The 20,563-nt window shown below is 38.8% G+C and overlaps 1 protein-coding gene across 1 annotated transcript in view; it reads left to right on the forward strand.

Annotated features, from left to right (window-relative positions):
- The window catches only part of TRPC5 (transient receptor potential cation channel subfamily C member 5), a 215,877-nt gene extending 196,514 nt beyond the window's left edge, over positions 1 to 19,363 (forward strand). Inside the window, exons 8-11 of the mRNA XM_018565630.1 lie at positions 9,412 to 9,621; positions 9,819 to 9,860; positions 14,119 to 14,208; positions 18,656 to 19,363. Coding sequence (XP_018421132.1) covers positions 9,412 to 9,621; positions 9,819 to 9,860; positions 14,119 to 14,208; positions 18,656 to 19,363 — 1,050 coding nt within the window. The remainder of the gene's footprint in view (positions 1 to 9,411; positions 9,622 to 9,818; positions 9,861 to 14,118; positions 14,209 to 18,655) is intronic.
- The last annotated feature ends 1,200 nt before the right edge of the window (positions 19,364 to 20,563 follow it).

The following is a 20,563-nucleotide window of genomic DNA, read 5'->3' on the forward strand; positions in this document are numbered from 1 at the left end:
AGATCTGTGTTTGAGTTTTTGGGTTTGCACTGGCTTTGACCATATTGAAGAGTTCTACCTCCCGTTTTTTGTTTATTACTGTATATTATGGGCAGAATGAGCTTGAGCACAAAGATAGGCAGGAATACACTTAGTCCAAGGTAGACAGTAATATTGCTTTGAATTATAGCAGGGAGATTTTGCTGTTGGAGTGCTCAAGTCATATAAGAAGCCAGGGGCTGTGTCAGCCCATCAGGCTTCACCTATAACAAAAAAGGTCCCTTTTGAGTGCACTGAAAAAGAGGAAAGGCCATAATGCTGTGAGAATGACCAGAGTGTTTTTGTTATGTCCAATGAATTAGCTGTATAGTGTAAAAATGTGTGTCTCTTTCTCAGTCTCCAATGTTCAGTGGGGCATTTAAAGGCTACTAATAGTATTGCACATGTAACAGAGACCCCCTTGGCCTGTTGTGCACACATACAATTTCTGTTAAACTGGGATCTGTAAAAATAAATAATACACAACAAAATGCAGTTATCTTAGACAGCTAATGCATGCCAGATACAACAGAAAAATGTAATTGGATTATATGAACAACATTCCCTGGTTTAATTACTACAATTACATGATTACAAAACATTTCAATATCAATAAGCCTATATATAAGCCTATATATATTTATTCACCCTTGATATATATACAACATGAAAAGGTGTTGATATGTCAGCTATCATGAGGCTCAGCTTTTATATTTCTGTTGAATGTGCTTTTTTCCAATGTTGTTGCTGGATTATCTTCTTAGTAAATCATTTTTATACAAGATTATGTTGACTGTACTGCCACCAAGTGGCAGTATTTTATATTTCCTTGTGATTTAGAATGAAAACAGGTTTATTCTCCAAAAGGTGAAGGGTTTGGAGAATTTAAGAGAAGTGAACAATCTAGGCCAAAATAGCTCATTTGGAAAAATTATTCAATTCAGCTCACTTTCCAGTTCAGCTATTTGGGCTTAGATTGTTCACTTCTCCTGCCTTCTCCAAACCCTTCACCATTTAGTGAATAGACCTTAAGGTATGGGACATCCTCCTTAAAGTAAACCAGTACCTGAGGAAATATGGAGCCTGACACTGCGGAGCTCTCCTTCTAAAATGCTACTTGGATGACTGTTATGCTGAATCAATGGCACCTTCTATGTCACAGAGCAAGTAAGCAGATCAGAAGTTTTGTCTTTACTCTCTCTTTCCTGATCTGCTTACTTGTTCCATATTAGCAGCTTAGAGGGTATTGATGCCAGAGACTGAAAGGGGACTTGCATTTCCAGAAGGAGGCCAACTAGGATATCCTATGCATGTATCTGTTTCCTTTCAAGAAGTTGTTATGTAACAGTTCCATAGGTGAATCAGGATTTCCAACTTTGTCAACTTTTTCTGGGTCAGTGACCTAAGAGCTCATGAAACAAGGATTAGGATGCCAGCTAGAGGCTGCCCTTTAAAAACAGGTCTGCAGAGGCATCTCCCATATTATTTCCCTTTAATAAAGAACTTGTCTACATGTCATGACTTCCTGCATAAATACGGCTAAGCATAAACTGGCAGTTGTTTCCCTAAGAACAACAGGTATGAGAGACATGTGACCATTGTTTGTAGCATCAAGACCCTCCACTGCTAATTGTGCTTCCTACCCAAACAACAGATGCAGTTTACACACAGCCAATAGCTCCTTTCTCCCCTCTTTGTTCACCAAAAGAAGGACTGGGCCAATTGCATGAGATTTTTCCTACAGGTTATAAAATCTGGTTAAACAACAAGTAGCATTTCTCACACCAGAAATGTTCTGGCTCCTCCTAGAAACACCCTAATTTGAATTAATCATGCCACTGTGGTCAGTCACAGTAGGTAATTCTTTCTTACTTCTGGCTTCAATACTACCAAAGTCACTGACTTGGAACAAGTACACAACCAGTGCAGTAAGAGCTCCTTATCTGCATATTTGTTCTGGGTCAGTGACTCAGAAGTCTCTGAAGTCATAGGATTATCACGAAATCCAGACAGCTAGCAATTTTATCAGGGGGTCACTAATGGTAGATTATGGAGAAAGGTTTCCTTTTAATAAGGAGTGAAGCCTTTGGTTTTAGGTTTTGTGATTTAATTGTTAACATAAGGCTTAGTTCAAAGATCTAACAAACCAGGAAAGAGATATTTTTCTCTATCATACATTAAGGGGCACAACTTTATTGTTACTAAGCAACCAAAAGTTATACTGCCACATACAAGAAAGATGAATCCTAGGCACATAGAAAACTAAAGGCCAGCCCCCTAGAGGCTATACCCCTCCCACCTCTCACCTTGCCAGTTACACTTAGGATCCACTGGACCTTCCTTTCTGCTGTCTTTTTTTTGGAATTGGAAAACTATTCTAGTGTCAACTCTTACTGGTACATTCATGCAGGATATTGAAAATCCTGAACGTCTCCCCAGTAAACACACGTTTTCCCAGTTGTGTATACTGGTGTTCTCTCTGAGAAGGTCCTCCGGTCGGCAGTGACACTATGGCTGTGTTCCAGTTAGCACAGGAATCTACATTTAGGTCAGACCATATATCTGGGGATATCATCTGGAGTTATTGGACCCAAGGCTGCTACAGTATTTATTTTTCCATCCCTTAAGTCTCACTGTTGTGGGTACCTGGCAGATTATATGCTGTTTTGAGGTTTTTCCTCTATTTGGTACTGAGGCTGCGTGTGTTTATTTACTGCAGAGGCAGCTGTAGCTGACTGGCAATTTTTTGTGAATGCGTTCAACTCTCTTTTTACTAATGGGTTGATGTATTTTTATTGTAATTTATTTAGCTGGCCGCTGAGGGGAACCTTTCTCTTTGTTTTACATTTTGGGCTGCATTTTTTCCTATGGTTCTGCAGGTTCGACAGTGTTATACCGATCTGCCAGTTTAAACCTCCCTTTGTCTTTCTCTTATGTCTCTCTTTGCTGTGGATGGGAACCCACTATCAGTTTGTCACCTGTTCAAGTTAATGATCGGGTAACAGCGGCTACATTTGAAAGTGGTAGAACACTGACACACTGCATGTAATCATATTTGATATGGTTATATGCGGTTAGGAATCAATCACTATCCCTGGATGCACGATGGATGCGTCCAGGATTTCCAAATCGCACCTACTTGGTAGGTGTGAATGAAGCCTTATCCCGACGTTGGTCCTCCTGGCTGGGCCGCATGAGAGTGCTGGGATTAATGGTATCCGTGCTGGAAGCAGTACCATTTGCTCAATTCTACTCCAGATCTTTTCAAAGGAACATCCTCTCATTGTGGGACAAGTCTAGGCTTTCTCTGGAAAAGATGATATGGTTACATCTTCGAACCAAGATGTCCCTGACGTGGTGACTTCTGTGCCTAGCATTGTTTGAAGGCAAGTTTGTTCTTCCTTCACTTTGGAAGATTGTCATTACAGACTCCAGCCTTTTGGGTTGGAGCAGAGTTTTTGCTACCTGTCTGTTTATAGTTGTTGGCCTCTGTAGGAATCAACTGTTACAATCAACATCCCAGAGTTTTTTGTCTGGGATCTTCTGTCATCATGAGGGGACACCAGGAGGATGGATGGAGGTGAAGTCTACCTGTCAAAGGTAGAGGTTTATGTTCCAGCAATCTCTACGGTGTACATTCCTGGGGTGTGAAACTGGCAGACATATTTTCAAGACAATGTCTGGATCTGGGGGAATGTCTCTCCATGAGAAGGTGTTCTGAGACATATGTCTTTTTGGGGAATGCCCAATGTGGATCTGCTAGCTGCTCTTTTCAACAAGAAGTTGCACAGATTTGTCTCCAGAATGGGGGACCCAACAGCGTAGGCAGTGGATAACCTGGCAGTGCTGCAAGATTATTACACCCTGATTTAAAGCTTTCGTCTGTTGAAACTTTTACCTCATCTGTTTCAAAGCAACAAAAGCAGGGGCGCTCCAGTCATTCTCATAGATCTGAATCAGCCTAGGAGAGTGTGGTATGTCAAACTTGTTGGTCTGTTAGCCAGCACTCTGGACGATCTACCTGGTTGGCCAGATCTATGATCCCCAGGACCAATGTTACGTCGTGCTTCTCAGTTACTGGCTTTGACAGCAAGGCTGTTGAAACAGGGGCACTGCAGATTCAGTATCTCGAGCACGCTTAAATCATGTAAATCTACTTCCTGCTAAATTTAGGATCGCACTATGCTGCTGATGAAGTCAATGTATGAAATGTCACGCATGTCAGGCATGCTAGAGCTGGTGTTTGTGATTGTTTATACTTTGTTTTAACCCCTTCATGACTGAGCTTGTTTTTCGTTTCTGTTCGTAAATGACTGACACACTTTTGACATTTTTGCTGTGTGATTCTTCCCCGTCAGTAATATACTTTCTTACAAAGTGCACCCACACATATTATATATTGTTTTTTAGAGGACAGATAGGGCTACATATTTATATCACATATGTGTGTCTAACGCCTCACTTAGGACAAATAAAATATAACAAAAGAGAAAAAAAAACGTAAAAAAAACCACTTTTTTCCCAGTTTTGATTTGTAGTATTTTTTTACAACACCAGCACAGCTAAAAAAAGTGTCCGCTTTGCTTTGACTCTCAGAAACCCAATATTAAGGTATCGGGTGTCTGAAAAAGGTTAACCCTTTCATTAATGAATGCCTCTGTAGTAAGGGCATCTATTAATGAATGTTAAAAGCTGATTCTCAGCGTTTAACAGCCCTCTAAAGAAGCAAATAACTCGTCACGTACAGTGTACGTGACAAGTCATTTGGTCCCTTTGTGGCTGGACGTACAGTGTACGTCTCCCGTCACGAAGGGGTTAAATGAATTGGAGTTACATTATGTTGGTTTTATTTACGTTTTAAACTTCATGACTGTGTATCAGATTCTTGCCTGATAAACTGGAGAGGATGAACATTTCAGGTGAATTTGAAGCTGTTTTTGTGTTTAGTTGTGCTGCTGTGGAGCTTGAGAGTGGTAGGACGAAGAAGAACAGCATGGGGTAATTGCTGTTGGTACAAGTGATTATCTGGAGAGTTAATGATTGGGAGATCGTAATACAAGCATGTATAGACCTTCAGAAGTAGTGTTGAATCTGATGAGTATTTTTTGTGTAATTGAAAGTGCAGCTGTAGGAGTTCTATTATTATTTTTATTGGTGTGAGCCTTTGGGGATTTCCCCACAAGCCTTTTTGGTAGGTCACGCTCTTTCTTTCCTTCCTTCACTTGGGGGTAGAACACCAGCAACAGGTCTCTCTGGACTGTCACTGATTCATACTTCCCCTGTTCGACCCCCTCTCAAACCATAGGATTTTAATCTAGTATTGTTGGTACTACAAAGACCCCAATTTAACCTGTTTATTGGGGTCATTGAGTTTGTAATCCCAGAGATAGCCTTTCTTTATAATATAATGGTTACAATATACTTATCCTTGTGTTAAAGTTTTGTGAATTGAGCCTATAAAAATAACTTTCTGTTTTAAAAACACAATGCTGTATTTGACCATAATATAATGGAGGGTACCTGGTTCCTGTTAGCCTCCACACTAGAACATGACTGGTAATACTGAATGAAAATAAATGAAATGTTTTAATTTATAGCATTCATTTAGATTGGTGTAACAAACTCCACAATAACATTGCACTATATGGATCAATTTCTTTTTACTTTTAATATAAAGAACACATTGAACCAATAAATAACCATTAAATAAAAAGTATGTGTTTAGATTGAGGAATGAGAAAAGAACACATGGATGGAACCTATGCATACAAAACACACAGAGCATACACATTCCATGTTGATTGTGCCTTTAGTGAGCATTGAAAACCAAACTCCAACACTCCAGGACTACGGTCTTAATTAATAATGTATTTCTTATGGTGTCCTAAACCTGTCCAACCCACAGTGTGAGCTAAGGCATTCTTTATTCAAAGATGAAATGTTATACAGTTCATAAGTGTTTGAGTGTATTGAATTTCCATGTTATAGCAAGCAATAATTAATTAGTCTGTCGTATTTAATACATTTTTTTAAATGTGTGCTAATGTATGTTGTACTTATACCATTCAACATGATGTAGTCAGTGACAGTCAGTGGGAGTGTACAGTTGTAATTTTATAAGCAGGGGGTAATCATCCAACATTTTCACTACACTCTTTTTCGTAATAAGGATTACACTATATTGAAGAAATGTATGTGCGATTTGCATTGAAGTCCTCTCACCACCTCAGCTATTACTTTTCACACAGGTTTAAACTAGAACTCTAGCACCATTGGAATTTGACAGATAGACTGGTATGATCTTATGGTAAAGAATATGAGCATCTAGATCACTGTTTGTAAGCATCTATGTCATTGGCTGTCAACTTCCTTGAAGAAGAAGAAGACCTTGCCTTCATCAAACATAATATTCAGTGAATGTAATGCTACAAAAAGCTCTCAGAGACTGCAGACATGCAGCAGGAGATGGTCAGAGAAATACGGGATTGCTACAGGAAATGGTTAGAGAACATAGACATGCTACAGGAGATTGTCAAAACTATGCAAATATGTTGTAAGAGTTGGTTTCAATTAATTACATACTTTAGTAGAGAGACACATTACATGAGCCTGCTAGAGATCACTGCTATCACAGCCCTTTTTCAAAAAATTGTATCAGTCATTTTTGCCCTGTTCCTCCTCTATATTTTCAGTACAAGAACACTAGTCATCTGATATGAAATTGCAGCTTATTTATTATAAAATGACTATAGGTATACTGTATGTTAATACCTACCATTACTGTAGGAATCACTGTGTGTACCTACAGGGAGAGGACAGTGTGAAGGATCAGTCTACCCAAAGCTAATATCATAGATTTGTGTAAATGCTGATGAGCTGAATCACAACCAAGAGATCTCTACAATGGTTTTTGGGTTTACCCATACCATATTTATATTGCAAGCAAGTCTCTCTTTTTTATTGCAAAATTAGAAATCAGGTGAAGCATTTAGAGTCCTGCTACAACGGGAGGAATGACAAGTCCATTTTGATGAAAGGACTGGAAGGGCTTTTGCCTTGAGTTCACATGCATTGTGAAATGGAGTAAAGAGGTGAATGGGGCTATACTTCAAGAGTCTTCAGTCTTGGAGAGTTAATTGTGTAGGTGTGACTGGGGCTGAAGCAGATTTTCAGTCAGAGGAGGTAAACTTAAAAAGAGGCCGCAGCTGTCATGCTGAATTAACTAGGCAGCTGGGTGGTGGGTTTTTAGGTGAGGTTAGGTTTGGGGCCTAGGGAGGATAGACTAGTTTTTAGTAAAGGTGAGCGTGTCATTTTAAAGAACAACTCAGGGCAAAGAGTAAAATCAATCAGTGACTTCTAATGCTATCTCAGAAAAATGCAAGAGTTCTAAACTCCATTTAGTTTACCTACAATGTACATTTGATTACATCTACTGCATACTTGATATTGCAAGACCCTCACATGTGCTGCTAGGTGGGATTGCAGCTTCTTGTCATTATAATAAATAAGAGTTTAAGTGTGTGTAATCCCTGGTAAATATACTTTTGAAAGTGTTTTGTTATATTTGTTTGGCAAGTGCAAAAAAAAAAGATAATTTCTGAAATTCAGGGGAGGGCTGTGCCATGTTGTAGAGATGAAGAGAGTGGGAGGGATTAAATAGTTTAGCAAAAGACAACTGGGCAAGGCTGACACCACAGAAACGCTGTGTGGTGTCAGACCCCAATAGGAAATTTTAAGTTGAGTGGTTTTCTGGCAGACCAATTAGTATTTTACTGTACTTGTGGGGTCTTAAACATGGGGAAATGTGCATGTGTTGCAGATCTGTACTGCATATTTTTTATATTGCTCTGACATCCACATTCCACCAAAAACACTTTTTTATTGCCTTCATTATTTGCTTCATTTTCCTCTACAGTAAACCCCAATTGTTAGCTACAATTATTATCAATTAGTTGAAATATCACAGCTGTTCATGCTTAACCATACAACTTACTAAAGTAGAGAATGAATGCAACTGATCAAGGCAGCCTTGTGATCTCAATCATTGACATTTTGAACCATATGGCTCAGGTGGCATCAAAAGAAGAAATTGTAGAATATGGGGCTTTAAATATAGCACTTGAAATATATATACACATCTTAGAGACAAATATATATATTGAACAATATTACACACTTTTGCTTGCTATTTTTAAAGTTCCCTTTTGTACAATTACCTCTTTTGATGTAATTTTGGCATGATAGTGCTCTAAGTATATTGGAAACTCTGTGTCACTCCAACTGTTAGTCACTGTACTGGCTCACTGCAAATTCTTATTTCCATTTCTCTCTCAGTTTAAGAGATAGCAAGATAGGTGGATTCAAAGGGTAGGCTTGAGAAGTGGGTCTGCACAGAGACAGAACCTAGCAGATGGTCTTACAAGAATACCACATTAACAGTAGTTTTAAAAAGTGGAGTGGCCTGGGGGACCCTATGAAGGCGGCCATACACTGTACAACCATCGCAAGACCTTAGTCTTGCGATGGTTGTAAAGTGATTAAAAAACATATGATCTGCCCATTTTGGGCAGGCAGATCGTACTCTCGATCATCGCAAGCCCGCCCCCCTGAGGGGCGGGCTTCCGATGACCGCAATGCTGAACGGGCAGTGTGCACGTGCGCACACCGGCCCGTTCGGCATTTGTCTCCCAAGCACCGTTCAAACCAGCCGAAAATCGTACGATTCTCGTCTGGTTTTCTAGCATGCTCCTTAGACAAAAGACGTGCGACTGTACAGTAGAAACGGTCGCACGTCTTCGTTCACACTGCTCGATTCTCGTACGATCGCGGGATTTCCCGCGATTCTCGTACGAGAATCGAGCAGTGTATGGGCATCTTGAGAAGCTTCACATTGGCTGTGGTCCTTAATTGCAGTCAAGGATTTTAACCCCTGTTGGGTTTTACTGCTTTCTGGTGCTCAGAATGATTTGCCTTCATTTACTGTCACTGTGACAATGGTTTCACCAGGAAGTAAATTAGGGTAAATCTCCAGCAGCGACTCTGATTTTTTTTTTAGTGGTGTGGAGGATAGCTAGCACCACTGTCTATGTCCCTGTTGTAGATTTTCCTTCATTTTGTGCCTCATAAAACCATTGTCACTGTGACAGTAATGAGAAATCTCTCTAGCAGAGTCGTGGATTGCAGAGGCTCTTATCCTACCCCGCTCTATTCAAAGCTAGAACATTTGACTGCACATACACTTTCATTTTCAATTTGACTGGGGTGTACATTTCATAGGAAAATATTTACTATCTGCTAACTCATAAACATCATAAACATGAAAAGGTGACTGCTACAATTAAGATTTTGGTGCAGTCTGTGAAGATAACCAGTGTCCTTTTCTTTTTCCTGTAGGATCATGCTGATATTGAATGGAAGTTTGCCAGGACTAAACTGTGGATGAGTTATTTTGATGAAGGTGGCACTCTGCCACCCCCGTTTAACATCATTGCAAGCCCAAAGTCTGTTTGGTACCTTTGCAAGTGGATCCACTATAAGTTGTGTCCACATAAAAAACGTGAAGAGGAACTTCAGAAACAGCACGAGAACCTAAAGACCTTTACGGTAAAACCTTATAAATGAAATTTTCTTCTCTTTACAAATTATTAAGTGCAGTCTCCTTGATGTTAAGCAGCAGAGACTCAGTTTTCAGTAGCCTAAAGTTCTGCCCACTGGAGATTCAGCTGGGGATCATGCAAAAGATTTTTGCAGAGACATTACGCTGGTACATGCATAATTAATATATTAAGTTTTTATTGCAGGAGAGGCACGCTGACAACCTGATTCAGAATCAGCACTACCAGGTAAGATGCCTTCTTGCAATAACAGCCTTGATAAAGGTGTGACTTGAAACAGTTAATGTCGAGCTGGAAGAATAGTCCTTACTTTACAGCACATTCTGTGATAAGCTCCAGCAATGACATTATAAAATATGTATGACTTTTCTGCAAATGTTGGCTAGTCATTTTTTTAGCATTTGTTTCTCCTTAACGTGAATCTGTCAGAATAGAAATATGGGAGCTGCCAATGTTGACTATTCTGTTCATGATATGGAGCGGTCATGCTTATGCTTGTTCTAGAACAACTATGTCCATTTTAGTTTTCCTTACATATTTGACTCATCCACAAATGAATGCATGATAAGGTGTCAGTCATTGACCTTGCTTATTCAAAAACAAAAACAGCAGTGGTAGCTTTAATATCTACAGGACAATCAGAAGATTTCAGCTGCCTGAAGATTGCATTACTGAATGAATCTACCTTGATACTTTAAAGGGAGCCCTATGACATCACCATGGATGGAGCCCTATGACATCACCATGGAGACCTTCACAAAAAAAGGAAGTTTCCAAAAATAAAAAAACATTTTTTTGTTTCTTTTTTTCTTTGTGCTCCAACCTGTCCCCTGCTAACATTCTCGCCTAGGCAAGATTGACGTCTTCTCTGCTGATTCTGGGATATCTACATCAGTTATGCCAGTGGGCATCAGCTTAAAGGAGAACTATGGGGTCAGGGCTTTTCCCCATAGTTCTCCTTAGGGTAACGGGAGGACACAAACTAGCGTCCTCTCGTCACCCTAAGCTCAGTATACCGCGAGCTACAGCTCGCGGTATACTGAGACGCCGCAGCCGGAGCGGATCCCGACATCGATGTCGAGATCTGCCCAGCTGCGAGAGTGACAGCTGGCTCTGCCTATCTAGAGGCAGAGCCAGCTGTACCCGCCCCTCTCTCCCGTCCGTTCCGCCAGTCAGCGATGGTGGATCGGAGCGGGGAGGGGGGAATCCATCCCCTCCCCTGTCACGGCAGAGAGCCGTGACAGGATCGAGAAGTGAGCGAACACCGGCATGTGTTCGCTCACCTCCCGATCTACTGAGCCGACCTGTGACAATCTCATTGTCACAGGTTGGCTAGAACTATGAGGTGAGTGAAAAGCACTCACCTCATAGTTCTACTTTAAGGAGGGAAGACCTGGCATGAATTATTTGGTTGCTGGCTTCAAGAACATGACAGAGACAGCCAGCTCCCGATGACATCAGAAAGAAAGATGGCGGGGTGGGACCCAGTGTGCAGTGAAGGAGAAAAAGATTAGAGAAGGACAATGCTAGATCTGCTGGGGTGTCAATATTTTTATTAGCAACAACCCAGCATAAAAGGTAAGAGGGGGTAAATTAAACTGGGGTGCCGAGAGGGGGTGGAGTTCCTCTTCGACTACTCACATTATTATTTTTTATTCAGTGAGTGTATTATTTAATTAGTAAATGATTATTTCCTATTGGTTGATATGAATTACCATCTGCATGACACCTATCTTATTTTACTTCAATAAATAAGTCAATATGAGGGTTATAAAATAAAGAAATCTATGGTTTACAATGCTCTTGAATCTGCAATTTGTTTTGTAATATATTTTACTTTTTGTATTATACAACCTAAATTAGCAAACCAATTAATTTGAATCTATGTGAGCCCCCACATATGCACATGCAATATTTCTGAACAGTTCTAAACTTATGCCATTATCCTTAGACTGTTACGTAAACCATTAGATGATGGTAATGTTAAAGCTTAGCAACATTTTAGTATTTTGTCCCTGTAGGACAGCCCCTTTGAATAACTAAAAGCTCTTACCCTTATCCACAGCCAACATTTCTTTTTTCTGTTCTGTCGCCAAAGTGATTAGACCCTTCAAGATTGTTGAAGAAACTCCTACGAGCACCCACAGGGGTACATCCTATCCTGTTTTGATGGCCCAGGTGTCATTCCTAAATGGATGTTATCTGGGGCTCCCACTAGCAGGGTACTATATTGCTCACACAAATTGCTGCACTTTGAATGGCAGGATGTGGAGATTTTTATTTCCACTAGCTTTCATCAGGTTCTTCAGAAGATCCAGCTCAAGAAGGTGGACGTGATTGCAAGTCTTCTGTTTTGTCCTTGCAAACCATTATTTCTACCATTGTGAAGGATAAAAATGTTGGATCCTTGGCTGCTTCCTCCTGTGAAAGACCTTCAGATCCAGGGGAAGTTTGCCCATCCTTGCCCTGGGAAATTAAAATTGCCAACCCGGAGAATGAGCTGTAGGTAGAAAAGTGTCAACTAACATCACTTACTTGTGGGGGAAATTTATTGGATACACTTTGGATCCATTCAGGCATATAAAACCATTAGATTTCTAGAGTCTAGATTTCAGCTCTCCCCCCACTATGCATAAATTATGGGCAATGGATCCTTTGGTGGTTCAGTTCCTGAGAGCCTTTTTGAAACCAAACTTTAAAAGTTAAGCCAAACTTTCCAAAGTGGGATCTCTTTTTTGGTTCTCAAAGTTTGAATGCAGGCACAATTGAAGCCGTGTAACACATCAAGATTAGGTGATACTGATGCCGTCCTTAGAACCAAGTAATATCTAAATTTAATTCAACTATAGAATGGTCTCTCCAATTTTCCCCCCGACCCTAAAACAGAGCATTGATGGCACACATTGGATCTGGGACATCTAATCCCAAGTTACCTGGAAAAGACAATCAGAGGATATGACAGGTTCTTTATCCTGCCAGCGGGTTCAAAGAAAGATCAGCCAGCCTCAAGAAGGACCATTGCATTGTGGCTTCTTTAAACACTCAGGCTGGCCTACAGTGTTCTAGGCATGGCTCCTCCAGACTATCTTGAGGCATGTTTTATGAAAGACAATATCCTGGGATTCAGCAGTGCATGTCCCAGCAGAGATCATTTGCAAAGCAGTCAGTTGGTCTTCTCAGATCACTTTTGTGAGCCATTACTAGTTGGATGTGGCTGTGGCTTCTCATTCCAATTTTGGGGCTAAAGTCTAAATGCTGCTTTTTTCTCATGTTTAGTAAAATTGTTCCTCAACAGCACCCACTGTCTTGTTATTTATTGCTATGCAGTTCCCAGTGAGGGAATGATGGGGCACATGGAACAAAATGAACAATGGAAAAATGCTTTTAGATGTTTACCAAAATGTTATTTTCTTTGCATCTCACCTTGTCAGCTCTATTTCCCTCACAGGTAGTTTGAAATGTTGGACTGTGTTATTGGAACATGAACTGTGTATGAGGGTAAAAGCTATTCAAAGGGGCTTTCCTTGCATTTTACTAGGGGCAATCCACCAATGCCTTGGCTGCTTTTTTCTTCCATTGCTGTGTGTTGGCATCTCATTGTATATGAATCAATTGCCTTAATGCAATGCCTATTTACATGCACAATATTGAATTTTAACATGTTTGCAGTAACGCAATACAACAGACCACAGATATTGTAAAACATGTAAAAAAAAAGGGAGAAAAATATATTTTGGCCTTTGTCTTTGACTTCTAACTGCTAAACACTTTTACGAAGAATACAGAGAATAAAAAAATGTGTTGATATAATACTTTGGTGCTATAAAATGTTGTTTATGATGCAGGAAAAATATAGGACAATAGCTAAAGTACAAGTACTGCCTGTACTAGGTAAGCACAGTTGGGATTTTGTGTGTTTGGATTTCACTTACAAAACAGTATGAAAATGTTCATGTTTTCTCCCTCTGGGCTTCTTATTCTATTCTCATTTGGCTGTTAGATAATGCAGGAAAACATTGGAACATGTTGTAAAGCAATGTATAAGGGTTTTATAATGCTACTGTAGATATATTTGTTCAGAAGTGGACTTCTAGTGCAAAAGAGCAGTAGTGTCAGCTAAGCATCCCTGGGTGATCTAGATACCCTGCGAACCTAAAAATTTGCCGGGGAAACAGTTTCTTTATTAAATTATGGGTATGACTGCAATTTTTAGAGCTGTGGTTCAAAATTTACAGGTCTTTATGTAAGGATTAAATTATAGAAGTATGATCATCAAACACACAACACATACTTGGCATGACACTCCCACAGAATATAGAACTGGATTAAATTGTGTTTTATATCATGTAAAGCAAAAAAATACAAGTAATTTCTTCTCTTCAGGTAAATTTGAACTACATTGGCATATATAAAAGCAAATTATGTTTTCATTGAATTTTTATTGCATAACCTTTTTACACATTTCACAATTTCTTTTTCATTGTAGGAAGTTATTAGAAATTTGGTGAAACGATACGTGGCAGCAATGATCAGAAATTCAAAGACCAATGAAGGACTGACAGAGGAAAACTTTAAGGTATGACATGTAGCCAAGCAAGTGGACATAAGCTTTGTGGTTAAAGAATCTAAGTGGCTTCATTATGATGTCTCTGAAAAGTGATTGGGTTGTCCCTAGAAACTAGCACTATTTTGTCCTTATAAGGGGGATCTGATTGGTTTCTATAGGCTACACAGGCAGTCTCTTTTTACTGTTATATGTGAGGCTCAGTGTATTTATCTAGTTAATAGGGCACAATGCATAGAAAGCACTTTTTAGAGTTGGGCTTAGTACCTGCTGGCACTGCTAAAGGCTATTTGTAACTATATTGTTACATGAGAGCAGCCATGTTTGCTTTATTAAAGCACTGCTTCCAAGTTTGTAGTGCTACACAGGTTGTGCTGTACTTTTAAAAAAATTATTATTATTATACAGGATTTATATAGCGCCAACAATTTGCTCAGCGCTTTACAAAATAGTGAAGACAGTACATTTACAACACAATGTACAATACAGTTTTAGAACAATAGGTTTGGGAGGGCCCTGCTCGTAAGAGCTTACAATCTAGTAGTCTTTACTGCTTCTTCTTACAATGCAAGTCTATAAGTTGATTTACTAAAGGCATATAGGCTGTTCACTTTGCAAGGGAATTTTTCCTTAGCTTAGTGAATGAGGTGAAGCTCTGCTGACTTCTATCATCCAATCATAAATCATGTGCAAGCATTTTTTTTCCCTTTGCACATGTTTGGGTATTCTCTGCAAGGTGAATTTTCGCGGCATTCACTAAACTAAGGGAAAACGTCATATGAATGCATATGAATTGGGTGTCTCAATGAAAACAATGACATTCTTGCATAACTGATATTGTATAGGTGTTATAAAGAAAGGCAGGGTAATAGCGAACTGATTAAAAAAAAATAATACTTGAATATGCACCATTTCTTTGCATTTTGTTCAAGCTTCCTACATGTAATGCTCTTTGAGCTAACATTTACATTCAAAGATGAAAATTCACATACAGTATGTACTGGGGCTTAGACAGTCAGACCTATGTAGATGATTTCTAGTTTTCAGCTTCCGAATGAGGATGGAGAATTATTAATTATGGCATTGAGGCCTGAGTGCTTTTGCACTTACCTCAGATGATATATGCAGTATCCATTGATGACCCTTTGGACATACTTGCCTGCTCTGGAGAACACTGAAGATGTATGTTTTTGGAAAGCCCAGGCCCTGCGAGTGTAGGTAACATATTGTCATTTACTGTGTCGGGCACCATACTGAACTAAGATTGCTGACAACATTAGTAAATTATAGCACCAGATTAAAAAAATCTAATTTATGTTCCATGTTTGCAAACTCTTCTATACTAACAGTGTGTCAGGTTCCATCAATTTTGAATACCCTTTATACACACAGGTGGGCAATCATTTTTTTTATGGCGTACACACATCCTATTTGTTAGGCAGTTTACATTTTACAGTGCTATATGGGGATTTATTAGAAAACAAGTGTAATATATTCAAAATAAATTGCAGACACTTTTATATTTTTATTCTGGAAAAAAGTAAAAGAGAGAAAAGGTGAAAGTCTGACACACACAAAGACATTTTTGTCATTTTGACAATGCAAATATAATAGTGGGGCAATTATTAATCTGCAATCTGAAGTGAAACATTTTAGCTGGTATATACCTGTATGTTGTGTCAAACCTAATAAAGGTTAATCATCACCTAAGACAGTCAGACACACAAATCCCACAGGAAGCAATTCATCCTCTTCACTGCTGGCCTTCTCACCTCAACCTTACTGATAAAAGTATCATGCCGCTTTGAAATCTGCTATTTCCTCTCTGTTTATCCTAAGTTCAGCAAATGATTATATCGAGTTTGGCTAATGAGCGTATGTGTACAGTATACGCATAGATACACACACTTGATATTGTAAGGGCGTGTTCTGGTGGTCTGCATTAGTCTTTAGGTAAAACAGAACTGCATCAAGATGCTACAGAAGACGCTTTAATTACATCTACTTTTATTTTTCTTTCATTAGCAATTTGAATCAAGTATGCAATTAGAAACATTGCTTACTGGCACCCACACATAAATATCATGAAAAAAATTCTGCATACAAAAATTTACAACAGAGATTGAATATGTGGTCAAAGTCTTCTCAATACTCTCAAGTGATATTAGATGGTGGCACTGTTAACACAAAATATGGGGATACTATGTTGAGATTGTCGAGAATTTTTATGTCAGTGTGTTGGAAGTCATAAGCCTAATAACTTAAATCTGATCAGCTTTCCCAGATCCAAGCAATTCATGAGAATCAATACCAAATTATACTATGTGATTTTATAAATTACATGATCAGGTTGAAAAAAGCCTGTTGATGCAGAATGCAGCTGTAAAACCTTCTGAAGTATGGTCTAATTAGCTCCAAAAGAGAAATAATTTGTTCCTAAAAGCAATTTGATACTCCATGGATCAACATTCGAAAGTTCTATTTCTTAAATCTACTTATATACAGTCTATATGAAGAGCATTTAGTTCCTCTTTAAAAATGAACAACAGGCAGATATAAAAGGCACAAATTAATGCAGCTCTGTATTGGTTAATACATCTTTAAATGTATTCTCTTAAATGCAAGAAGTATAAGTACATGCATTTGAGTTGGTGTCAGCCTCTTGCAATCCCCTGTGCAGGAGAACTTAGATTGGGGTGGGATAAACAGCACAAGGAGCCAGTCAGTTTTGCTGCAGTACCAGGTTTAGTTTGTTTAACAGTTATGCATAGTAGGTTAAAGCTATTAACAAATAAATCATGTTACGAGAATGATATGTAATAGTTTACATCAATATATATATAGAGGTCTATTTAGTCATTTAAAAATATTGTTTATTTCATACATAAATCAACATATATACAAAACCAGTTTAAAATTCACTAAAACACAATTCCCCCCCCCTTTTTTTCTTTATATGTGGGGGTACATTGCCCATTAGCACTACCCTCAATACATTGCCACAGTAGTGGTAAAATTTCCCGATATTCCCCTGAAGAAGCTAATGCGAAACACGTTGGGATAATGAAACTACATACCTTTGGAGAAATTATACAATGAATTGTAACTATATGGTTATGCAAATGTAAATCAATTAAGATACTGTGATAATGAATTTGCGGTAGTGTTAATAGGCAATGTACCTACACATAAAAAGAAAAAAAGTTTTTGTGAATTTTAAACTGATTTTGTATACAAGTTTCATTTTAAGATGTTTGAAATAAACAATATTTTAAATGACTAAAATTAGACGTATGTTCCATATATAAAACCCATGATACACATTTTTTTTTCCGATTAAAAAGATACTGCAGGATCTATATAGGAGCTATTTGTTTGTCACCAAAATATAACTTTGGAGCATCTGCTGTTCAGCTGCACTTTTACCAATGCTTGCAGCAGCTTTTCATAGCGTTGGAGGCATAATATGTGCAAATTGTTCTGTACAAGGAGCTCTCGCGAGGATGCTGTCTAAATAAAATTTCACAGGCATCCCAAGAGAAATCACAAGACTGTCTTCACAACAAATTTCTATTGTGTGTATGTATGTTTGTAATCTTGAAGCCAGCCAGCTCCTTGGAAAATGGCTAACTATGAATAAGATTCCAATAATTAATGAAGTCCATGTCTGTGTTTCAGAGGACGTTTCTCTGTGAAAACGGTAAACTGTGAGAGATTTTTAAATTCTCACTCAAACTATGTGCCCTTGGGATTTAGTTCAGCATCTCATCCCATCCCATCCCACTTTAGCCTGTGTATAGACAGGCCAAGGTGGAGAAGTGGGTACAACCACTGAGCCAACCCAGAGATGAACATTTCAGCAAGGCCACACGCTGCTCAAATCTCAGCTGACTCAGCAGGGCTTGGCTGAAATTTGAGCAGTGTATGGCAGCATTTGAAGAGAGTGTTTTCACAACTTCCATCATGGTCTTTTACAACCAGTATCTTCCTCAATGTATTTCACGACACCATGGTATTGGATTTAGCCAACAAGAAAGGCCTAGAAAGCTGGATCCTGTTAAGCCAGTTAAGCATCATTATTGAAAAATGTGATCAGCTCTCAAAAGGTCAGAAATGTTAGATTTTAATACAGCCAAGCTAAAAACAAATATGGCAACCACACAATTTTTAAGTAGCCTTTATAGCATGGTACACATGGAAGGGCTTATAACAATACAAGACACAGAAATTTCCCTGCACACTTACCAACTAGCCTGCAACACAACAAATCACACTGTCTAATAATATCCGGTAAAAACAGAAGTTTTGGTTTCACAACTAGATTTTTATACAGTTTAACTCCTAAACAAACAAACATAAAAAAGAATATGACTCTGTGCTGTATACAGTCAGTGAACAAATTATGACCCATTGCTGAGTTATTGAAGCAGCTTTATCGTTACCTATCTGTTTGTTGCAGGAATTGAAACAGGATATCTCCAGCTTCCGTTATGAGGTGCTTGATCTTCTGGGAAACAGGAAACCTCCAAGGAGAAGCTATTCCACCAGCAGTACAGAGGTATCACAGAAGGAAGATGCAACAGAAGAGAGACCTAAGTCAAAGAGTGTTTCTTTTAATGTAGCCAACAAAAAAAAGGATTTCAATGTCTCGGCTCTTATTAAAACTGTGTCTGGGACTGAAATCATAGATAATGCACCCAAAAGCAATGGCATTAGCAAGCGTTCCTTCATCCGTAATGGAAACAAGCTCCAAAGGCTTTCAAGTTCCAAAAAGGAATCTTTTAAAAGACTGGGTTTACTTTTCTCTAAAATGAATGGACATATGCCAACACCACCAACTGAACCAGTATACTCTATTTCTGATGGACTTATTCAGCCTCACTGCATGTGGCAGGACGCAAAATGTAGCGAGCAAGAGCCAGAGTGCTCTAAAATTGAAATTAACCTCAATGAGGTGAGTCAAGATGGGAGCATTGGTGGTCAAAGTCATGATCATTCTCCGATCTGTTCCAACTCCCTACACTGTGCTTCCGACCTCTGCTCTTCTAATACAAAGCTAATAGACTCATCAGAGGATGTGTTTGACTCGTGGGGCGAAGCATGTGACCTGCTCATGAACAAGTGGAAAGAGGGGCAGGAGGAGCAACAGGTCACAACAAGACTATAAAATATTTAGAACTGCTGTAATATTTAGCAAAAGATAGATTTGTAACAATTTCCTTTTACAGAACATTAAATAAGGTAGGAATCCCTTCCCATTCGTATAGGTGAGTGTGGAAGCTCATTAACAGCGATCTATTTTGCAATATTTTTTTACCATGTTTGTTTGCTTTTTATATCAAGGCTTACTAAACTGTCTAAGCTTTCATGCCAATCTTTTCAGCATCAGCAAGGCTTTCAGACTATAAAAGAATAGGGGAGTGCCGAGCATGTGCAGGTAACACTTGCTGCACTATGCATCATAAAAGCTTGTTACTGACACACTTCCCCTGCTGTTTGTCCAAAATAATTTTTCCTCTAAAATATCATTGCAGATTTTTGTATTGCAATTTCCACCAGCAGCATGTGGGATTTTGACATGCTTGCACAAACTGTTTATGAAGATAGATATAGATAATTTTAGCATATCTTAGCATTTCATCCCCTTCCAACAATTTTAATTTTAATTTGGACAACTGTTCTAAAGGAAGATTTAACTATACAACATGGCCATATGGCATTTTCATGCATTCTGTAATAGTCTTCGTACAATTAAAACTGCACTCCATAGCTTTATAAAACATAATCAGCAATTAATTATGCACAGGTATAATTTTATGTTTTACTTGATTCAGCAGTTAAGCGAGGATATCCCTAAGAGCATTAACCTACAAAAGAGAACACATTTTTGCAGTTAAAGTTCCAGTCCAACTGAAGCTAATAACTGGTTTAAATTTCCATTGTCTTCTCATGAAATACAGGCACATAAGAGGATAATCTATGATCCAGAATTGTCGTTAGAGCATAAGCTGAACACCAGGCAGATCATATGTATAGTGGTATGCATAGTGGGAGAGGAAAGGGCAGCACTAGGAGCCAATCAAGAGTCCTGCTGACAAGAAACATGTTCACAGAAAAAGGACAGACAGATGAGCTCATCTGTTTTTGCTGCTGCTGCTGCATTGCCCATTTACAGGCCTGGAAGCAGGTGGGTTAAGTAGCTGTATTGCTTAAAGTAGTAATAAACTCTCAAACTTTTTTTCAATAATGAACCCAGATCAAACAAATATACATTGCTCAGCAAAGCATTGCTTTACATTTTTGCCCCAACACTTACAATCATCATGTTTCTGAACAGTTGCTTCCAAGTCTCTCAGTTCAGATTTCG

Source organism: Nanorana parkeri, unplaced genomic scaffold, assembly GCF_000935625.1.
Source record: "Nanorana parkeri isolate BGI_ZX_2015 unplaced genomic scaffold, ASM93562v1 scaffold868, whole genome shotgun sequence".
Taxonomy (NCBI): Eukaryota; Metazoa; Chordata; class Amphibia; order Anura; family Dicroglossidae; genus Nanorana; species Nanorana parkeri.